The following is a 20611-nucleotide window of genomic DNA, read 5'->3' as shown; positions in this document are numbered from 1 at the left end:
TTGAACTTCCTTTTGCTCGCATAATATCTTATAATCAATTTTTACTAACAGCTTTTCATTTATTTCGGTATAAATATCTAATATATATTTCGTATTGGGAGTTCATGGGGCCATAAATACAAATTTTTCCGTTCCCAATTCCTCTGAATTAAATTCTTAAAATTTAAAAAAATTCCTTTATATTAATACAATTTTGCATGAGGTGAAATGTACTCCAATTATTTTAAACTGTAGTGCTACTCTGTATTTTACTTTACATATTGTTTGACGCTTGCATTTTTTAATTCAAAAGATGATTTTTCACTTTAGTCTTGAACACTAATTGACCTGATGATAAACATTTTAAAACATTACACTTTAAATTCAAATAAGTAGTCCAGGTTTTAAGAGTTCAATAAAATTAGACGTTCCTTTCATTGATCTCACAAGTTTTGCGTTGGAACAAAATTTACAAAGACATGCAAACATGCAAACATCATGCAGTTAATAAAAAAAGTTAATTGACTTTAAAAAAGTTAATGAGGTATGTTCAAGAAAAAAATAATCCTTTCAAAAATTAAAAAAAAAATTTTAGACAGAAAAAAAATTTTAAATCTGCGAATATTTGTTAACATTTAAGATTGAAGGTAGAATATTTCATATTATCAGATTACCAATTAAAAAATTAATACATCACTTGAAAATACTCTAACAGCAACGGATATTCAAGGATATTCTACGGACGTCCTAGTATTAATTTTATAATTATTATATAATAAATTAATTAAAAAATTAAAACTTGAATCTATATTATTTATTGAAACTTTAAAACAGTAAGTCCAAATGATAAGCTCTTATTTTACAATTTTAAAACAAACTTTTTTCACGACACATGTACAACCGTAATGTAACACAGTGTTTCGCACATAGACAAAAACTGGACTCAATTTAAGTAGTGTCTATTATCACTTTAAAACGTAAAGAATAAGTAGTAACACATTATATTTCGATAGATTGAATAGACACTAAAACTGAACCCAGATTTCTTCTATGCACTTGTAAAATATATTGCACGTTGTTTTTAATATTCTAAGCAAATATAAGCCTAACCACAGTAATGTATTAATTACATATGTGATACTTCATGGTGAAAGTGTCTTATGGTGATAATAACATTACATATTAATATGTCGCCATAGGGTCCCTTTCATGGTGAAGCGTCACATACATATAATTTTATAGTTTCATTGTTGTTTTTTGTGATGTTTAGTTGCTTCTTACATAATTGTCGAAAAATCACAATGTACAAAAAGCCTCATAACACAAACAATATTTATATTAACACTTCAAAAAACAGTTCAATGACTGTAAAAAACGCTAACAGTGTACAATGATTTCAGCAAATTAATCTTAAAAGATTGACAGTCAAAATATAATAATTTGATGCCATAATTCAATTTACGAACCAATTACCATTAATATTTAATTATTTATAAAAATTAAACGAAATTAACTTCTTTTCTTACAGCGAGAGATATTGTAAAACATTTAGTTTGATAACATTATTAATTGAGTATGTTCTTGATCCAAGAAAATATGGCATTCGTCTAAAATATAAATCAACGTATAAAAATGTTAAATGTACCTTTCCTACTATGTTTGCGAAATTCCGCTTTTCTTCTGGGATTTATATTGGTTCCTATGAATGTTTTATCTTGCCTACAGCTCCTATGCGCCTGACATTACTTTTGCTGCTCTTCTGTCAGCCACTGTTTGAATTCCAGGGTCAACCATTTGTCAAAATCACCAATTCTTATTTAGAATCCTGTTCTCCTTCAGGAATCAAGTATCTGTTTTATCGATAAGTTGACCACCTGATGATCGTGGTCAATATCATTCGCTCTCTTTTCTGCTCACCACCCCAAGTGAATTGAGGAGCTACTCTTTCACCTGAAGCGATTCTGTGGAGTTGTTTCTTCGTCTAGGTAGCGCCCTGACTCCACACCGAGACGGACCTTGTAATCTAATAATGATAATCGGAAAGTAAATTCATGACTAGATTAGGGAATAATTAAATCAAGTAACGCTCATCTCGTCCACGGTAACGTAACTTAACAACTCGATGATTTAGATTTCGGAGAAACGGTATGAAACGAATACTAGCGAAACGCGGTAAACCATTTAACTCACTAGCGTCACAGTTATTGTATTGTTAAAATTATATCTTATAAGACAAATCCTCTCATAAAAAACAAAACATATCGGCATTAGGTATATCAAGAACATTATTTTATTAAGTCTGAAAAGAATAATTGTATAATAAAGTTTACAATATCTCTCAAGTACTTAATTTTATAAACGTTATCAATATAATAGACAAAAAAAATTAATTAAAATTTCTACTTCTGTTTTTTGACCATTGAATATATTAAATTTTTGATTATCACTAATGATAGTCCTGTATGTACGTACATTTTTCTGTCTGCCGAGTGTCTGTCAGTGTATATATTACAGTACCACCGGCAGAGTGACCTGTACAAGAATACATTGAAGTACATGAACATGTGTTTCACGGGGATGTTCACCATCGAATGTATTTTGAAGATTGCCGCTTTTGGTGTCAGGGTAAGAACAATATAAACAACAATGTACAATTTTTTGCATCATGCCTTTAAATCCAAAAGAATTATTATTGCTTAAGGTCATGTTACTCAGTGTCATGTTTTTCCATAGTAAAGTATATGGGGCACGTGACCACTGAATAACAAACCTTAAAGGTTACGTAACATATTCTTAGTAAATTCGTATTTTTGCTATAATGCAAAAGTTTTAGTGCGATGTATTATCTATTGTTTTTAAAAGAAAATGTCACGTAATCTATTTCTTTTTTTATCTGTTATTTCTTGCATTGCAAATAATATGTAAAATTCATACACGAATAGGAACACTAATCTACAAAAATTACTTATTACTTGCATGAATTCCCAGCTGATTACCTTTTAGATAAACATTAGAGTTAATTATTATATTACTATATCTTTGCAATATCATTAACAATTACACAGGTCTGCAATGTTTTACTTTTTTATTGTAAACATCAAAGGGGTCGATTAGGTAATTTGATTTCACTTTGATTTGTTTAATTTAACTCTCCTAGAGGGTTTATTGAGCCACTGGAGAGTATAATTAATTATGTCTCCAAGTTTGATCTACAAGCTTCTCCATATGAATTCAGATACCTGGATAAAGAATCCTAGGTTATGTGGGAATGACCACTCTTGTTCTGTTCAACCCACTAAAAACCACTCCCGTCTTTTCAATCCATGGAACTGCCTATTGGCTTTAAAAAGCAAAAGTTTATAAAGTTACTTACTTAAGTAAGTAAAGGAAGGAAGGAAGGAACTTACTTACTTTTTACTACTAATAAACTTTTTACTTTTTTTGCTTGCGCAACCCTTCCGTGCCGCTCATGTTCTGGCCTATTTATTTATCGTACTAGCGAGTCTTTTTGGTCTCCTCTAGGGCTGACCTGAAGACTCCGCATGATCTACTGCCAACGATGTGGTTGCTTACTTAAGTCAACCTTATCGCCACATTTATTTGATAGGAAGCATCTTGCACTCCTCTTGCATTCAGCGAACTTATGACTGGCTTCTCCGCACTTCAAGCACGCAGTCGATCTTTGATCTATTTGATCATTTCTGACTCTTTCGCTCTTAACTTGACGCACTTTTCGTATTCTTCGTTAATTGCTTCCTTGTCGAGCTCCGAGGGAACCAGGCTTACAGCACTCGTTCCGCTGCTCATACTTAACCTTTAGAGGGCCGGAAAATTTTTAAAAATTTTACTAGTTTTTTATGAAGTAAAATTAAATAAAAAGTCAATTCGATGAAAATAGTAGTGAAAATTAATGGTGGCCACCCCGGCCCTCTCAAGGTTAATAGGCTTGAGGCACTCCTGCTTCTTCTTCCTGATCTCTCTGATTATCCTTCAACGATGTTCTGTGGATCTAACCTTTCCACGATCACCCGTGGCACTGCAAGATATTTTGCACCCGCACAATCCGCGCGCACTTGAGCGCATGAGTCCTGGGACTGATGGTGAGATTTCCTGTTTACGGCCTGCTGATATGGGTTACATTCTCTGAATCTACTGTTTTAAGCAACTGTTTCTATATCAAACATGCAACTTCATGACTATATGAAATACTCTATTTTAACGATTGAGTTTTCCCAACAATTAGATCCTGAAAATATCGGACAAAATGTTACTAAAGATTACTAAATCTAACAATCTCATAACAAAATTTCATATTTACTAAGATTTCTACGTACTTTTGTAAAGAAGGAACAGACAGTAGAAAACTTTTATATCTAATTTTTCACCATTTGCAAGCACAAGAGCTATGCATTTTTCACCTTACACTCTTTCTTCACAGTTCTTCAATTTATTTTTATTTACTTCTCATTAACTCCCTAGAATGCTTTTGTGATAATGTTGATAAATGTGAATATCATTCATATATAAATTAATAATACCTTTAAAATTTCTTCCACGTGTACTAGAAATATTTTAAAATACATACTTGCAAATGCACCAAAACTTTTTAAATTAACATATTTGTCAAAAAATGTTTACTGGGAGTTTTCTGGGATCATTGAATCTACTAGCGAATTTCGCAGCTGCCAGAATTTAATTAAGATGCATCGGCTAAAGCACAAAAACTACATTTTCATGTATTTAAATTAATTCAATCGTCGAATTGGGTGGTTGGGTTTTTCGAATTGGGACGTCGTTTCTTGAATTTCAGAAAGCGAGATTTTCGAATTGGGTTGATTTTTGAATTCAGAAAATTTATTGTTCCAATTCGTGAAATATTTTAAACGTGAAAATAAAGAGTATTACACGTCACAGGACACAAAATAACAGTTTAATCAGGTGATGCACGCAATTGACATTGAAAAATACCTTGTTTTAAGAGTTGTTGCTAATTTTCGATTAAATACCGAGATACAAATATTTGATGTGGTATCCTTGCAAAGAGAAACATTTTTCTTTCTCAAAAGGGTCATGACAATAGTTAACTTACCGACAGCTGAGAAATATTACAATGATATATGTATAAATTTAAATGTGTAAATAATCAAACTTACCCCAAAAATTTTTAAGGGGGATTTTTACCCCGAAAACCAATTTTAGGCCAATATAAAAAATCAGATATAAAATATTGTCCTATGAATTGCATGTACGAAAAGTTTAAAAAAATTCAGCGTCTGACTATTACTTCGTAATTCGGAATCTACCAAAATTGTTACAATCTCAAATAATTAGTAAAAATTAAAATTCTGTAACCCAAATTTTATCAACGATAGACCTAGGTAAAAAGCTCTTTCTTCATCTAATGAAAGTAATAAAGCTTGCCACTAAACAACCTTACCTAACTTGGGTATACAAGTATTCCCAGAAGAGGGAATTTATTGTTGGTCTACTATTAACAATCTGTCCTTGAATGAAAAAAAATTACGTTATTACACAGGAAAAAAAAAGTCTGACTCCGTTTACACCTTAAATTCAGCCCATGTATTTCACATAACTCTGTCCTTGTTTAACGGGGCTGACTCCGTTTACATCATAAATTCAGCTTCAAAAAGAGGCTGAAAGTAAAACTTTTTTTTTAGTGTGTACATTTACCAAAAGATGTAGATAATTAAATCTTATTATAACTATAAGTTGAAAGAACATTTTTCCCCGCATTAATTTTTTGTATACACTACCTTCGAAAATTATCGCTACGGCCCAAAAAGATACCAATCTTTAAATCACGATTTTTTTATGAATACAAATATCAGAAAATTAACAAATATACCATTCGAAAGTATATAAAATTATACGATTAATGATATATAACTGAAAATTTTAATATTTTATATAAAGATTTAGCAGTCGACAAAGACAAAAAAATTTTTTAAATAAAATTTTCTTTGCAATTTTTTAAACTCTAGAATATTTTTTAAAAATAACAGAAAAAATTTGAAACTTATATAGGTGTCTTCATTTAAGTGTGATCTTTAATTTAAGAGCAAAAGAATTGAAAAATCTTATTCGGTTCACGGGATATCATTATAAACGTCCGAGCATGTTTTTGTTCGTCGAAAAGTTGGAAACTATTTCGATCGTGAATTTTAATTTGCTACTTGATATAAATAAGTTTTTAAATCCATGCTTAATCTGCTACAGCTTTGCGGTGGTATTTGGGTTATAACTGTTACAAAAATCTTAAAAATTATCACACATTTAGAGTTTTATCAATTTTTTACAGTATTTATCATAAATCATTTATATAATTGTAAAATCTGCAGAACAAAGTTACGTTATCCAAATAACATGAAATAGAACCATATAAAGTTAACTTAATATTGCCTAATAATATTGACTTATTACTTTGATTCGTATATTGTGCTAGGGTAAGTGTACCAATTGCCGAGGGTGTTCCATTTGTCGATGTTACCATGGTAATAACCAAAAAATATTGTCTAAAATGTCTCATTTGTTTGTTTATATAATATTAATATATTTTTTTCACATTTATAACGCATAAAAAAATTAAAATTTATTACTTTTTTTCATTTACAATGTGCTACACTGTTTAAATAAAATTCAAAGTTTGTTTACTCGACAACAGGAACCATCCTCGACAATTGGTACGTTTACCCTATTTGGAATTTTTAATGTAATTACTACTTCAAATCTGCTCCGGTATTATTTGAGCTTTTTGCAAATCATAATTTTAATAATCAAACATTTAGTTTAAAAACTACATTGTTTATTTTTTTCTTAACAATAATAATGACCAAGAGATACTATCAAGGTTTATTTATAATTTCATTTTATTAATAATATAATTTACAGTTACGTATGTAAATATTCGTCGAATCGGTTTACCAAATCCCACTTTATAGATATTTCCAAACCTTAAAAGTAAATAAAACTTTTAATATATAAAAGTACATTTTATAAAATAAATAATTAATGTTAGAATTTTTCGCTGATTGAGTTTAAAATTAATTCGTAATTAAAATAAATAATAATAAAGAATTTAATAATTTTAACTTGTGTTTTTGTAAAACAGAGTAAAGTGTAGTCGAACATTTTAGAATGTGGATTGTTAATATTTTCTCTGACAAGTATTAAATTTTAAAAATGTTTTTCTACTTCTAAAAGTAATTGAGGGGATGGATTCTACAAGGGGATACGCGCCATTTACTTAACATTGTGCGTATCTTGTTAAAGAATCCAGTAATTCTAAGAAGTCTTATTTAAATTTAAGTTTTTGAAAAATTTACAAAGTGAATTATAATAAAATGCCCTTAAACCTTTTTCCACTTTCAAGCAATCAATAAGCGATATATTTAAATGAATCTTTTAAAATTTCTAATTTAAGCAGAAAAATAATTTTCAAAAAGTGTTAGATATTATATGAAATTTTTCGTTCGTATGTTACTCCTTTGTGTTGGGTATATTTTATAGTATCACGAGGCGCCTCCTGTTCTTTTGGACAGCTTGACCATAGTGAACTTGATCGTCACCTTACTTTTCCTCATAGAGTGCATTCTTAAACTCGTCGCCTTTGGATGCAAGGTACAAAAAGGCCTTTAATCATTAATTCACTTAACATACACGTGTAGCAGAATGTTTATTATACATTGCAATATTCAGCTATATTTAACTCATTAAATTGCTCGAAGAATTTTCTTGTTTTGGGCGTTAATGGGTTAAACTAATGTTAATGTCATTATATTCTTGTTATTTTTATTATTTTCTGTAATAATTTTAGTAATAATTGATTCATTCATTTTGTTCCCAAAAAATCTTTATTGGAGACTAATGGCTTATTATATATGGTTGATTGATATATGTAAATCATTATTTAATAAATATTATAATTGTGCTACTGGATCAAAGAAAGGCACATAATCAATCTAATTTAAATGGGTAATGTTCCCTTCGTTAATCCGATAGCGTAATTATATTGTAATTATAAAATAAAATAATAAATATTATAACATTGCCAAGCAATGTTGCCTCAATATTGCATACATTTTTCCCTGTAATATTGTTAATATTTTCATGCAATATTGACACAATATTGTGCTATGTGAGTAACAGTTTGCAGAAAGTTTACTGCAAACTTACCAAACAGTAAAAAGATAGTAAAAGTTTAACTCCCAATAGAATTCCATAAAAGGTCATTTATACGTGATTTTATATAATTTTAAGGAATTTATTTCTACGATGCACCATGAGGAGGCAAATTCAAATTTTATATTTAAATTTGTTGAAAAACCAATTTAGCCTTTCACCTAAACTAAAAAAATATTTAGTAAATTTTGTTAAGTACTTCTATGACCTGAAGTTATGTTAAATATACTATAAGCATTTGAGGCTAACTTCAGAGCACTGAATCCGGAGGCGAAACATTCTTATTCACATAAGACTTAGGTACTATAAAAGTTAGATATTTCATTCACAAATCTCCCAGAACTAAGACGTAAACAAAGTGTTGTGCGACTCATAGTATAGTAATTGAAAATTGTTTAAAAAATAACTCTACTGTTGCACGTGACCGGAAAAAAGTAGTTGATTGCCATTATTTTAGTCTGCGTACAATCGCAGAAACCTCCTGATTTATCTTCCGAGAATAGCGACTTTTGTGACCTTCTCAAGTAAAAGAGGTGCTCTGATTGGTTACGAGATTTTCGTCACTCGATAGAATAGCAACCACATATCAACTTTAATTACAAAGCTTGTGTTTTGACGTCAACTAATAATAACCTCAAACTCAATCAAATACATTTGTAACAAATTAATTATATTTTTTACTTAAGTGGAGTTGATAATTACATATGAATAAGACAATCACTCCATAGATGAATTAACAATTTTTAAAGGACACAGCTGAGACAAATTGTTTAAAATTTTGATTGAAATAACACCTTAAATGTAATTGACAATTATTATTTGTCTGCAAAATCGTAAACCAGTAACCAGTATATTTCAAAAAATTAATATTCGAATACATAAACAAATTTTTTCGTTTTAATCAACGTTATGGATATTAACTTGATCATTAATTTAATAAAATTCTCTCATTAGGGATTCGATTTAAATATTTTAAAACAATTAAGACAGCTTTTAAAAAAATTCGTGTTTTGAATAATTGAGCCCCTGGATTCTATAACAGCCGCTGCGCGCGGTCTGGAAAGGATAATACCAGTCAGGTAGCAGTGAATAGCCCAGAGGCGCTCACTCCTATACCTGACTGGTACTATTCTTCCCAAACCGCGCGCAGCGGCAGTTATAGAATCCAGGGGCTCAATTTTTACTTCCACCGTGATTATTCAAACTTCGAATTATACCTAATTAAAAAATTTTATTCTATCCGCTTGCGAAAACCAGCATGTACTTATGTGTAGATATATTTTAAAAACTATCTGCTATTTTTAGTTAGTTTACATTATCCACATTTACTATTTACATTCACCATGATACAAGCATACTTTCGACACATTATTTACATATAATTTTGTTAAACATGAATATTTAAACAAACTTACATATTTTGTGATTTAAATATTTCAGTACAAGTTAACTACATCTATGTTTTAAAACAATAATGTTTAAATATTTATATGCTGGAGCAATATTTACTACTAAATGTGCTGATATAAAAGTATCGTATTGAGAAAACACCACCTAGTCCTATTTCTACTCCTGCATAAATAAATTTAAACTCATCTGCCCTCAAAGTCGCAACAGTAAAACTATTTTTAATTTTGGTGTTGGTTAAAACACCCGTGTAGAAATTCTGACAGGGCCCTGGCTGGGTCTACAACGGGTAAAACAATAAAACTGGCCGGGGCCATGGTGAAAAGCCCGATTTGCCGAGCTCTCAGGCCGGGGCCCGGTCGGGTTCCCTGTTTCATGCGGGGCCAGGGCTTTGTTAGGCCAATTTCTACACGGGGAGTTGAAATCATTAATAAAAATATTGCTAACGCTAAAAGACTGTTTTCAATTCAAAACTTATTTAAATCTTAAACGCTTATTTTCTTCGGACACATCCGTAGAATATGTAAAATATAAGGATGCTGTGGTTGCATATAATTCCTTCTATACATTTTAAGATATTTATGTTCTTGTTTAGAGCATTTAAAAAAATTTTAATTGAAGGAATACAAAGTATGAGGAAGCGAAACGAAAAATAGATCAGGCTTAAAAAAGCTGAAAAAACACTCAGATTTTAAACTTAATATCAATTGTTTCTGATTGCTTTCTTCTTTTTTGCTGATTCAGATTAACAAAGAAAAGAACAGACTTTTTAAACTATTTGTAAAAAGCATTGAGGGCAGATTTCAAAAATATGTTTATGTATATAATGTTTAACAATACTTTTTTTTATTTCCGATAGAATTTTTTCAAGGATCCTTGGAACACATTTGATTTCATCACAGTCATCGGTAGCATCGTGGACGCTTTAGTAATTGAATTTGGGGTATGTAAAATTGAATTATTCTTCTAACAAATATTTCAATCATTTTATTTTTAAGTTAATTTATTCATTAACTGTGCTACAATACATAGCATAGTTCTTTGTGCAATTAGTGGTGAAAGTAAGTGATTTATTCTAAATTCTAATAAAAATTGCAAACTGAGTGGAGCAAGCACTAACGAATTTTTTTTTGACGCGTCACATTAAACATTTTCTTCAACGCTTTGCGAAAAAAGGTAATTTTGAACGTACAACGTACATTTCAACATCGAATGTATTTAGCAATAATCTTTCTAAATTTACTTTCACCACACTGTATAAAGGAATATTTATCTTACAATACTCTATACAAATTAAAAAATTGAAGACATTGGAAAAAACATAATAAATTAAAATAAGGGAGACTGCTTTACAGTTGACAATTTGACATGTTCCTATAGTAGATAATAATTGTAAATGAGTATGAAATTTCTCAAATAGCACAATTTCTTGTGTAGAATTTATACAGAATTAGAACTTTTTAAAAACTTTTGTGTTACAGTACTTTTATACCTGTAATGAAACATGAAAAGTCTTTTATACACAGTAGAGCATTCTTCCTTAAAAATATTTCAAAATATACACGAGTTTAAATTCAATAATAAATTAACAACTTTTAATTTAAACCTTATATACTACACAAGTTCTTTATCTTTCGTATATTTTATTATTCAACCCTTCTCTTACTCTATCTATTTTAGTATCTATGTTCCTATTCAATTTCTTCTTTATCACAAAAAATATAGAGCAGGTATTGTCAACGAATGGCAGAATAAACCGTAATTATACTAGGAATATATATATATAATTATTATTGGTAATGCAACCATCCATTTACTACATATTTCTTTTCCATACACTTGTTTTAAGTTGTATTAAATTTTTTAAAATGAAATTTCTCTTTTAATTATTCTAACAGTCAAACCAGGGATTCACAATAAACTAACATTTTGCTACTTGGAAAAACTTTGCAGTAAGCATGCTGCAACAGTTTAATGATTATGCTTGGTACGAGATTACGTGTCATATGAAAACAATTCGCACTTGAAAAAGGGTTTTTATTCCGAAACATATTAAATTTTCAACAACACCATTATTTTGTTATAATATTAAATAGAGCAAATATCAAACTTCAGATTATTTTCTAATATTTCAAATTATATATACATTCAGAATTTGATCCTAATAAGAGGATAAAAATAACTTGAAAGGTTTCGTAATAAATTAATAATGCAAAGTAGAACTACAGTATAACCAATTTGGGTATGCAAAATTAAACGATTTTAAAACTACATGGATACTTATGTCAACTCAAGTTTTTTTTAAATTTAATTATACTTATTTATCAATTATTTGTTTTAATTTTAAGAATACCTTTTAAGCCAAAGTGAATCACAAAATATGAGAACCGATTATTGAAAAATCTCTTTTTTAATTAGGAACGCTTAGCGCGTCTCTCAGATAATGAAAACCTTGATCGGGTAAGTAAATTGATATCGCGAAAAACTGTGACTTATTGTAATTCGCTAATGAACTGTACTTAGAAAAAGTAGCACAAATTTATGAGGGTAGAAAAAATATAAAAAATACTGTTACGAGTAATTTTATGTATGCTGTTTTAATGTTATTAGTGTGTATATTAGTATCAGACAATAGTATAGTCGAATTACTTCCTTACTTAGTATTGTTATGTTCTTAAAAATGTAATTAATAAACATACACAATATATATATGTGTCAGTATATGATTTCTGACATTAATTTATAAGAAACCGCTGCCAAATGATACTACCTTAACTCTCACAGCATCAATAAACATTCCACACTCAAGCCAGGAACATCCATGATCATCCCTGGGATATCCTAACCGTCGGATGATAAAAAATGTCCTTAAAACGTTCCACAGATATCATTAATATCCTGATGCTGTGAGAAAACATTTATTATCCTAAATACCAACGGTTTTTCAGTATGCTGCGAACATTAAGACTGTTAAATCTTTTTACAAGAATGTTTCGCTTTACAATTAAGGAAGTTATTCCTCAAGTTTCAAATTAATCAGTTTAGAAATAAACAATTTATAAGGGAAGTAACTAAACAGGGTTTTTGACCACAACCAAGTCACATCCAGTTGAAAATCCCGGTACAAGATCAAGTACATTTTCATTTACAAGAAAGTTCAAATATTTATTGTAAAACATACCATTTTTATGAAGATCTATATTTAAAAGTAATGCCCTAAATAATTCCGAATTATTAACAATAATTGTTTTAAATCATTAGATAGTTTGAGTAAATACATTATAAGATTCATAAGAATCCTCTTTTTAAAAATGCATAACCTTTGTAATGAACGCAAGCAATTAGTATTGGATGATCCGTTGTTTGTTGGCTCCGATCTATTGCAATTCTATGCAGTTTATGTTTTTATTTATTTCCGCCTGAATCTATTAAATTGTCGGTATCTTATTATACGGAACTAGTCTAGAATTCATCCCATGATCTATCGTGACTGATGCGACTAAGGGTGCAGTCCCATGCTGAGCAGAAAACAGAATGCAAAGCAGAATTTCGTGAGTGCAAGAGAGATAGTCAGATATCACTATCCTTTCCACTTTCACGAAATTCTGCTTTGTATTGTGTTTTCTGCTCAACATGGGACCGTACCCTGAGACATGCACTCTGAGGAACTGAATTTGACTTCTATAAGACAGAACCAATACTCAAATATAGGAACACTGCCGATATTCTTGCCCGTTGAAAAAAATTGTAAAATAAGAAAACTGAACGGCGATTTCTTACCCATGTAGCACCCTGAGATAAGAATTCATCTTCATAGCTTGGGCTCAGGTGTAAGAGAAGCACCTTCATATACCTGGGGTGCAGAGCTAGAATGTTAGGAAATATCCATATCGGTCGCTTACCATAGTAGCACCTACAGGGAGATTACCCAGATCAGACGAGCATCGAAAGCGTTCACCAAGTGCAGTACAGTACCTACAACCAGGGGTACGAAACCTTTCTCATCGAGAGCATTCACCAAGTAGCACCGTGAGTGAAATTTCGTAGCCTCCCTTCCCGAGAAGCTCCTCGAAGCATGTCAGGCCACGAACTGAGGAGTTGGAATCGCGATCTTCTTCTTCTTCTTGTTTTAATGGCCTCTTGTTTAACAAATAGCCAGTACAAATAATGTTATATGGTAGGGTGAAATGTATGGTAGTTGTAGATAGGTTATTCCGGTATGTAGATTTGTCACAGTTGTTTCTAGTGGTTCAGTGATTATCAGCTGTAGTCAGTAGTGATGCGCTGCATTATCCTGGTGTGGTATTGTTGATTACAGGAAAAGCAAATAATTTTTAAAAAATGACACTTGTTGCTGAGGATCCTCCTTTTACTTTGAAGCTTCCAGTTTCTCCTTTTTGTTTGGAAATAATTCGTTGATCGTGATTTGAGTTTGATAATTTTGAATTCTTCGCGTGGAAAATCGGAACAGCTTGGATAAAACTCTATTAATAATTTAATCCACAGATTAGATCACTTATTATTTATTATTGATTAATAAAACCAATTTAGTGGTGTTAAAAAACTACATGCAAATACACTGAACAAACACAAAATTAGTTAAAAGCACTTAAATATTAGTTAATTACAGTTATAACACATGTATATTCGAAGAAGGCTCAAACGAGACTCCCCGGAATCGCGATCGCGCAGCGACGTTTAAAAGGTTCGCTCTTTAGCGGCACGAAGAGAGCGAGTAGTGGGGACGAAGGCAGGCGGCGCAAGTTTCGTGCGCAGTCGCTACTCTCTCTTTGCCTTCACGCTGTGCGCGACTACGTTGGCTGTGCTGTACAATGTATGCTATTTGCTATATTATAGCCTATCGTTACATCTTATTTTATTTCTAGCATCAGTATTGATAATCTTGGAAAAAGAAAACTTCTTCGAAATGGTATGTTTTACAACAATATTCTTAAATTGTACCGTTTATAACGAATTCTTGAAATGGTACCTAACCCGCTATATATAAAAAATAATTAAATATATCAAAAATTATTTGGTCTCTTCAAATTAAAAATTTTTTATGGATGTTCATAACTAGCTTAGAAAATAATTTTCAGAGATTTGATGTTTTTCGAAATAAAAGCTATTGTCCCCAACTATAAATTATGCAGAATTTGTAGTAGCGAAGAAAAATTAGAAAAGTTCCGTGAAAAACTCTACTTCTTTCTGCTTTGACGGGTTTGTTGGAATGATCGACTGTTATTCAGAATAAAGAAAGAAAATAATATAACTATTAAAAATATTGATATGTGTATGTCAGTTTTCGCATTCTGTATTTATATTGCACAGTTTTCAACAGTAACTCAACACAAACAATAAAAGTTCTACTCTGCAGTCACAATAATGCGTCTTTATCTAAGAGAATTTTCTATATTTTGATTTGTATACCAGAATAATGTAAATATAATAGAGAGTAAAAATCAGGTAACCCTGGAGAAACTAACATGCAATGACTGACTAATAACATTTACTAAATGCTATTTGAGTTTATTTGTTGGGTGATATTGTCCATCCTAAAAGAGTTGAAGCTCCATTAAGTGTCGCTTATTTAATGGCATAGCCGATTACTGTATTTGAACAAAACGGCAGCCATCAAATAGAGGATGAGTCCTTTAAGATGCTCGGTATCACACGTCACACAAAGTATGAGGATAAACTTTAATCAAAGAGTTTTGAAACATTCATTCGTGCGACATTTGTGAGAATTCCGTTCGGAAATACAGAAATCAGTGGAAGTTACTGGCGAAGCAATAAGAACTGAACCACTAAATTGAAATCATTGCCATTTTAATTGGCTTGGAGTAAAAAATAAACTAGACTCGAAAAAGGATTTAAAATTATACACCAGAAGTTGACATTAAAAGTATAGTTCAAGCTTCCCAACGTCGTACATTAATTTTTGAGCCAATTATGGCGATATTAGGAAACTGCAATTTAATTATTAATAAAGGACTTCTATAGTAAAGAACTAACTCAGGAAGGTTAAATATTAATTTATGAAAAATATTAAATGATAATCTTTTTTTAGGCAAAACTATCTGCACTCTTCAATGTGAAGTGCACAAATATCGATATGCATACGAAAAAATGTAAGGTAAAGTTAACATTTTATAAATAAAAATTTCGCTGGCAATTGCTTTCTCAAGCATTATTTTCATTCTCTTACCTTAAAATGTTTGAACAAAGATTAACAGAATGTATTTTTCATTTTTATAATTCAATTTACATGTTAAACATTTAAGAGTAGAGTTTGAAAATAATTGTCAATAGAAAAATCTGCTTTTACAAAATAGTAGATATTGGGGAGAGTAGCCTTCATTGAACCACTTCAGTTTTCTGATAAACGACTGAATGGAATATTTTCTTATATAAAATAGTTTTACCCAAACGGATTATGTCCGAAAGTTTTCGACACGTCGTTAAATATTTACAAAGAAAAAATGATAAAACTGTTTTTTACTTACTAAAGAAAAAAACTGGTGGAAACATAATGACTTTTTTATTGAAACAGAAGGTTTTAAAAATAAGTTAACTTGTGATTTAATTCGCTTTTGGTGTCAACTACAATATTCCGATGTAATAAAGATTTTTAAATCTTATATAAAATGATAAACAATCTTTGTGAATTGTAATTGTGAATGGCATGTTTACTCAGTGAGCCAGGCTACATTGAAACACACGAATGCACAACGTATTTTCAATTATCACTAGAATGGTATCCCTGGCCCAAAAGTTATCTGTTTTACTGATTATGTGTAAAACAAGTTTATTTACAAAATGTAAAAATACAGCACAAAAATTAAAAATTCTATTTTGAAGAAAGTTCTTGCGTTTTAATAGAGGTGGTTCAATGTAAACACAGGGCCTTTAAAATAAGACGAGTGTTTCAGCTTCCAAAAACGATAAATAATTATTTAATTATAATAAATTGGGCTTATAACGTTGTATATTACCTGAAGGAGTATTTTTAGTTTTACATTGATTCGAGAATGTGATCAAAATTGGTAAAATTGAATTAATACCAGGACTTTAAAAAACTCTGTTCAATGATGGCCATTTTCCCCTAATTTTTTATTTTCACAATTTCAGTTACTTATAAGCATTAAAATTTTTGAGTTTTTTCAAATAAAAAGAACAAAGCGAGAGAAAATCCCTATAAGGAGATTTTACAAATTCAATAAAATTAATAATAAACTATATAAATCAATCGACTTTTGTTTTTATATAATTTATATTACGCTTGGCTTTTAATGATAAAGACGCATCATTAAACAATTACACAGCTTTCACATATATACAAACGTATAAAATTCTGTTCATTATTTCGTCATTGTAAAACAATTTCTTAAAAATTTACAATGGATACATCTTATAATACCTATAATACTATTAATACTATAAAACACAGTGACTATAAAAAATCCCTAAAATTTAACAAGTACAAGTATCGAGGTAAAAGTTTGCTTACATTTTAAGAACTTGGCGAACAGTAATAAAAGCATTTTTATTACTTACGTTATTATTATTTATGTTATTTATTAAAACCACTAGGACGTTAAAGACTTTACTGTAAAAGCATTTTTGTTTTTTGGTAAGGAACCAAAATTACAAAATTTATTATATAAAAGTTGACTTTATATTTTAAGAAAAATAAGTGAGGCAACGTGCAAAATTTTATTTAACGAATTAAGTTTATAAAAAGGACCTATTTGAAGATGATTATAATCAAGAAAACGAGAATCTCGTGAAAAACATTAACATTAAAACATTAACAAATGAATACTTAGGTTCTTTGATTCATGGGCATGCACAAAATATCCAAACAAAAAGTTATTTTGAATTGTAAAACATCTCTTGAATATTCATGTATTTAAAGAGTCAGCAACGATTAAGTAGAATTTAAAATATTTATAAAACTATTTTTAATTTTCTTTCTAGAAAATATTACATCGCATTAGGCTTGAAGGTTAAATTTTCCATAAAAAATTATAAACTAAGTTAAAAATTTTACTTTATATTGGAAATATTACAAGTTTTCTAGAATTCTTTAAAATAGTCAAGAAAAAAATTAGATTATACTGATTTTTAAGTAACTTAGTATAGCTCGAACAGTGTTATGACTATATTTAAAAATATGACAAAAACAAATGAAAAATTAAAATTTAGGTCAAAAGGCGTAAGTTTCCAATCAAGTGATAATTTCAACCTACATACTGAATTAGCTACATTTACATAAGATTTGTATTTTACAAATAGAGTAGTATTAACAGAATGAAGTTTGAGCTATTTTATAGTAGTTCTTTGACATTTTAATGTTTAGCTGATTTCATAATTTTAACCTTTTACTATTATAATCCTTAAGTCATTAAATGTTATTATCAGTTACTATACTGCTAAATACAATTTAGATTTTAGATAGAACAAGTTGCTGTGCATAATTTTTACTGTAAATCTTGACACAACCCTAAGAGTAAGACTTAATAGATGTTTCGTTGTTTTAAAGTGAAGTTTGAGTTATTAATCTATACTACAAAGTTATTTTTGAAAGTACCTTGTGTTTGCTCTATAGATTGAGTCTAGAATTACCGCAAATGAAACGTTTATAAAGAGAATTCAGAATTATGGTATGCTTGTAATATTACAAAATTAATTTGACCATTTTTTATTTAGAACGGAAATAGAAATTTGAAGAACTAGATTCAAAAGCATGCACCTGAATTCTCTTTTGATACCATGCTTTTAAGTTCTCATATACAGATGATGAAATGAATGTTTCATTTCATTTAGAAATAGTTGTATTATACTGGATTAAAAACAAAAGGAATTCTTTATAGCTTCGTTCGTGCATACGATCAGTTTCAAAGCAACAATTAGAACATTTTGTAATTCTGCTCTTCTTGTAAGCAAAATAGATACGTTGCACGCACGAAGTTCCAGATCATTAAAATGGAACAATTTTTTACTCTGTTTAATTAAAGTGCAATTTTCTCTGTTCTCTGCAGGAGAATTTCATCAATGTGGGATTCCTAAGGTTATTTCGTGCTGCGAGGCTTATAAAACTACTCAGGCAGGGCTACACAATACGAATTTTGTTGTGGACCTTCGTTCAATCTTTTAAGGTAAATATATGGATATACTGCAAATCATGAATTTTATTTGGTTTACCTAGTTTTCATACCCTTGTCAATTTCTAAAATAATAGTATTTACAAATTGCTGATAATGAATATCCCACTTATTGGGAATAGTTCCAGAAGATAAGAGTTGTTAACTTTTTTTGATTATATTTTCTCCTTATTCATAAAGAAATAAATTATGCGTAACTATTTGAAAATTTCAAGATGATTTGATTTGCTCAAATATAAATTATTCATTTTATCATATTTCACAATACTTTTTTATTTTATTTTTCAGGCATTACCATACGTTTGTTTACTGATTGCAATGTTGTTCTTCATCTATGCAATTATTGGAATGCAGGTACGTTTTCTCGAGATAAATAAAATTATTTAAAATTTTTATTCTAAATTATTTAAAATTCTAAATCTTATGGTATTCTTCAGAAGAATACCATATTGGGGTCGTTCACAAACTTCGTCACACTTATAGGGGGGGGGGTGTCAAGCTGTGTGTGACGAAGGGGGGGGGTCCGAAATCAGTCCGAAAAAGCGTGACGTAGTTTGTGAATGACCCCATTGAGGTTTATATAAACAGATAAAAATATTATCCACTTTATCTACTTTTTAGCCATCTTGACTAACTTAATTACTATGATTTGGATATCAATTATTGTTAGTTAATAAATTAATAATTACATTTCACAGCTAATTTTTTGCTCTGAAATTTAATTATTATCTGACATAGATAAAAATTTGTCTTCTATATATGGAAAACTTATTTTTCTTCATGCAACTAAGTGTAGTAACTAACTTTTACTAACTTTAATAATAATATGTTACCGACAAAATTAAATCGTATATAGTAGTTAATACTTACAAGAGTATTAAAATAACAAGAACGCAAATATGAATTCGTACAAGATTTTTCAGGTATAGTTAACTCAAAGCTTAAAATACAGTTTTTGATTCCAACTTTTCTTAAATAACTCGAAAAATTTTACTCGCGTTTAAAAGTTCTAAATAAAATTCTAAACATTTTATTTTTACTCTCAATTCAACTGTGTGTAAAGTCAAATTTGAATCATTGACTTTGATTTACTTTTCATCAATATATTATTGTATTTTAAGTTTTTTGTAAAAGATTTCTAAAAGAAATTGCACCGAACCTTTAAAGGATCCTTTAATGATCTTGTACAGAGATCTTTATCAGAGTAGTATTCAACTTGTCAAAATAATTACATTCGAAGATAGGTATTTAAGAGGTTTTATAATTTTTTTAACCCTAAAATTGGAATTTAAAAAAAAATTTTGCTCATAAATTTTAGAATATAATAATTGATCAAGAAGGTTTTACATGGCATATTGTGTATGTTAAGAAGTCTTAAAAGAACAATTTCAAATTTCAAAAAATGTAACTATACACATTTAGCAAGAATAGAAGATTTCATCAAACTAAGAACACCAAGCGTTCCTTTCAAAACCCAATCATAGACTTTTATATCTATAGTTTCAAATATTTTTAAATCTTCTTTTTTAAAATATAAAATATTTTTCTCATTTTTCCTAATGAAATACTACCTATTATTATATTTAAAGCAAATTTTCATATTTGCTTAATTTATTATTGTCATAGTCCCTCTTTCGTCGAATTGTCGATGGTAGCAACTTCAATAAATGTATGTGAACAGGTTTTAGTGGGTCGGGCTGGTAGTAGGTCGCCAGTTTATAAAATTTATTATAACATTTATTTATTTATCTTTTTTTTTTTTTAATATCTCCTTCTGTTTTATTGTACCAACCCCACATAACCTTGGAGTGCGGAATCCAAGGTATCTGTAGGCAGATTTCCCAAAAGTCTCTAAGCAA

At 29.6% G+C, this 20611-nt stretch overlaps 1 protein-coding gene across 24 annotated transcripts in view; it reads left to right on the top strand.

Annotated features, from left to right (window-relative positions):
• Positions 1 to 20611, top strand: part of LOC122499867 (voltage-dependent calcium channel type A subunit alpha-1) — a 112901-nt gene that overhangs the window by 56829 nt on the left and 35461 nt on the right. For 14 of the 24 annotated variants that reach the window (XM_043608412.1, XM_043608411.1, XM_043608431.1 and 11 more), the window contains 5 exons: positions 2494 to 2604; positions 10445 to 10528; positions 15656 to 15721; positions 18630 to 18746; positions 19041 to 19106. In XM_043608412.1, the coding sequence (XP_043464347.1) occupies positions 2494 to 2604; positions 10445 to 10528; positions 15656 to 15721; positions 18630 to 18746; positions 19041 to 19106 (444 nt within the window). Of the gene's footprint in view, positions 1 to 2493; positions 2605 to 7506; positions 7618 to 10444; positions 10529 to 12003; positions 12046 to 15655; positions 15722 to 18629; positions 18747 to 19040; positions 19107 to 20611 lie in introns of all 24 variants that reach the window. The other 10 variants (XM_043608422.1, XM_043608433.1, XM_043608421.1 and 7 more) reach the window with 7 other exon arrangements.

This window comes from Leptopilina heterotoma, unplaced genomic scaffold (assembly GCF_015476425.1).
Source record: "Leptopilina heterotoma isolate Lh14 unplaced genomic scaffold, ASM1547642v1 Lhet_177, whole genome shotgun sequence".
NCBI lineage: Eukaryota > Metazoa > Arthropoda > Insecta > Hymenoptera > Figitidae > Leptopilina > Leptopilina heterotoma.
This window is presented reverse-complemented; position numbering and strand designations above follow the sequence as displayed.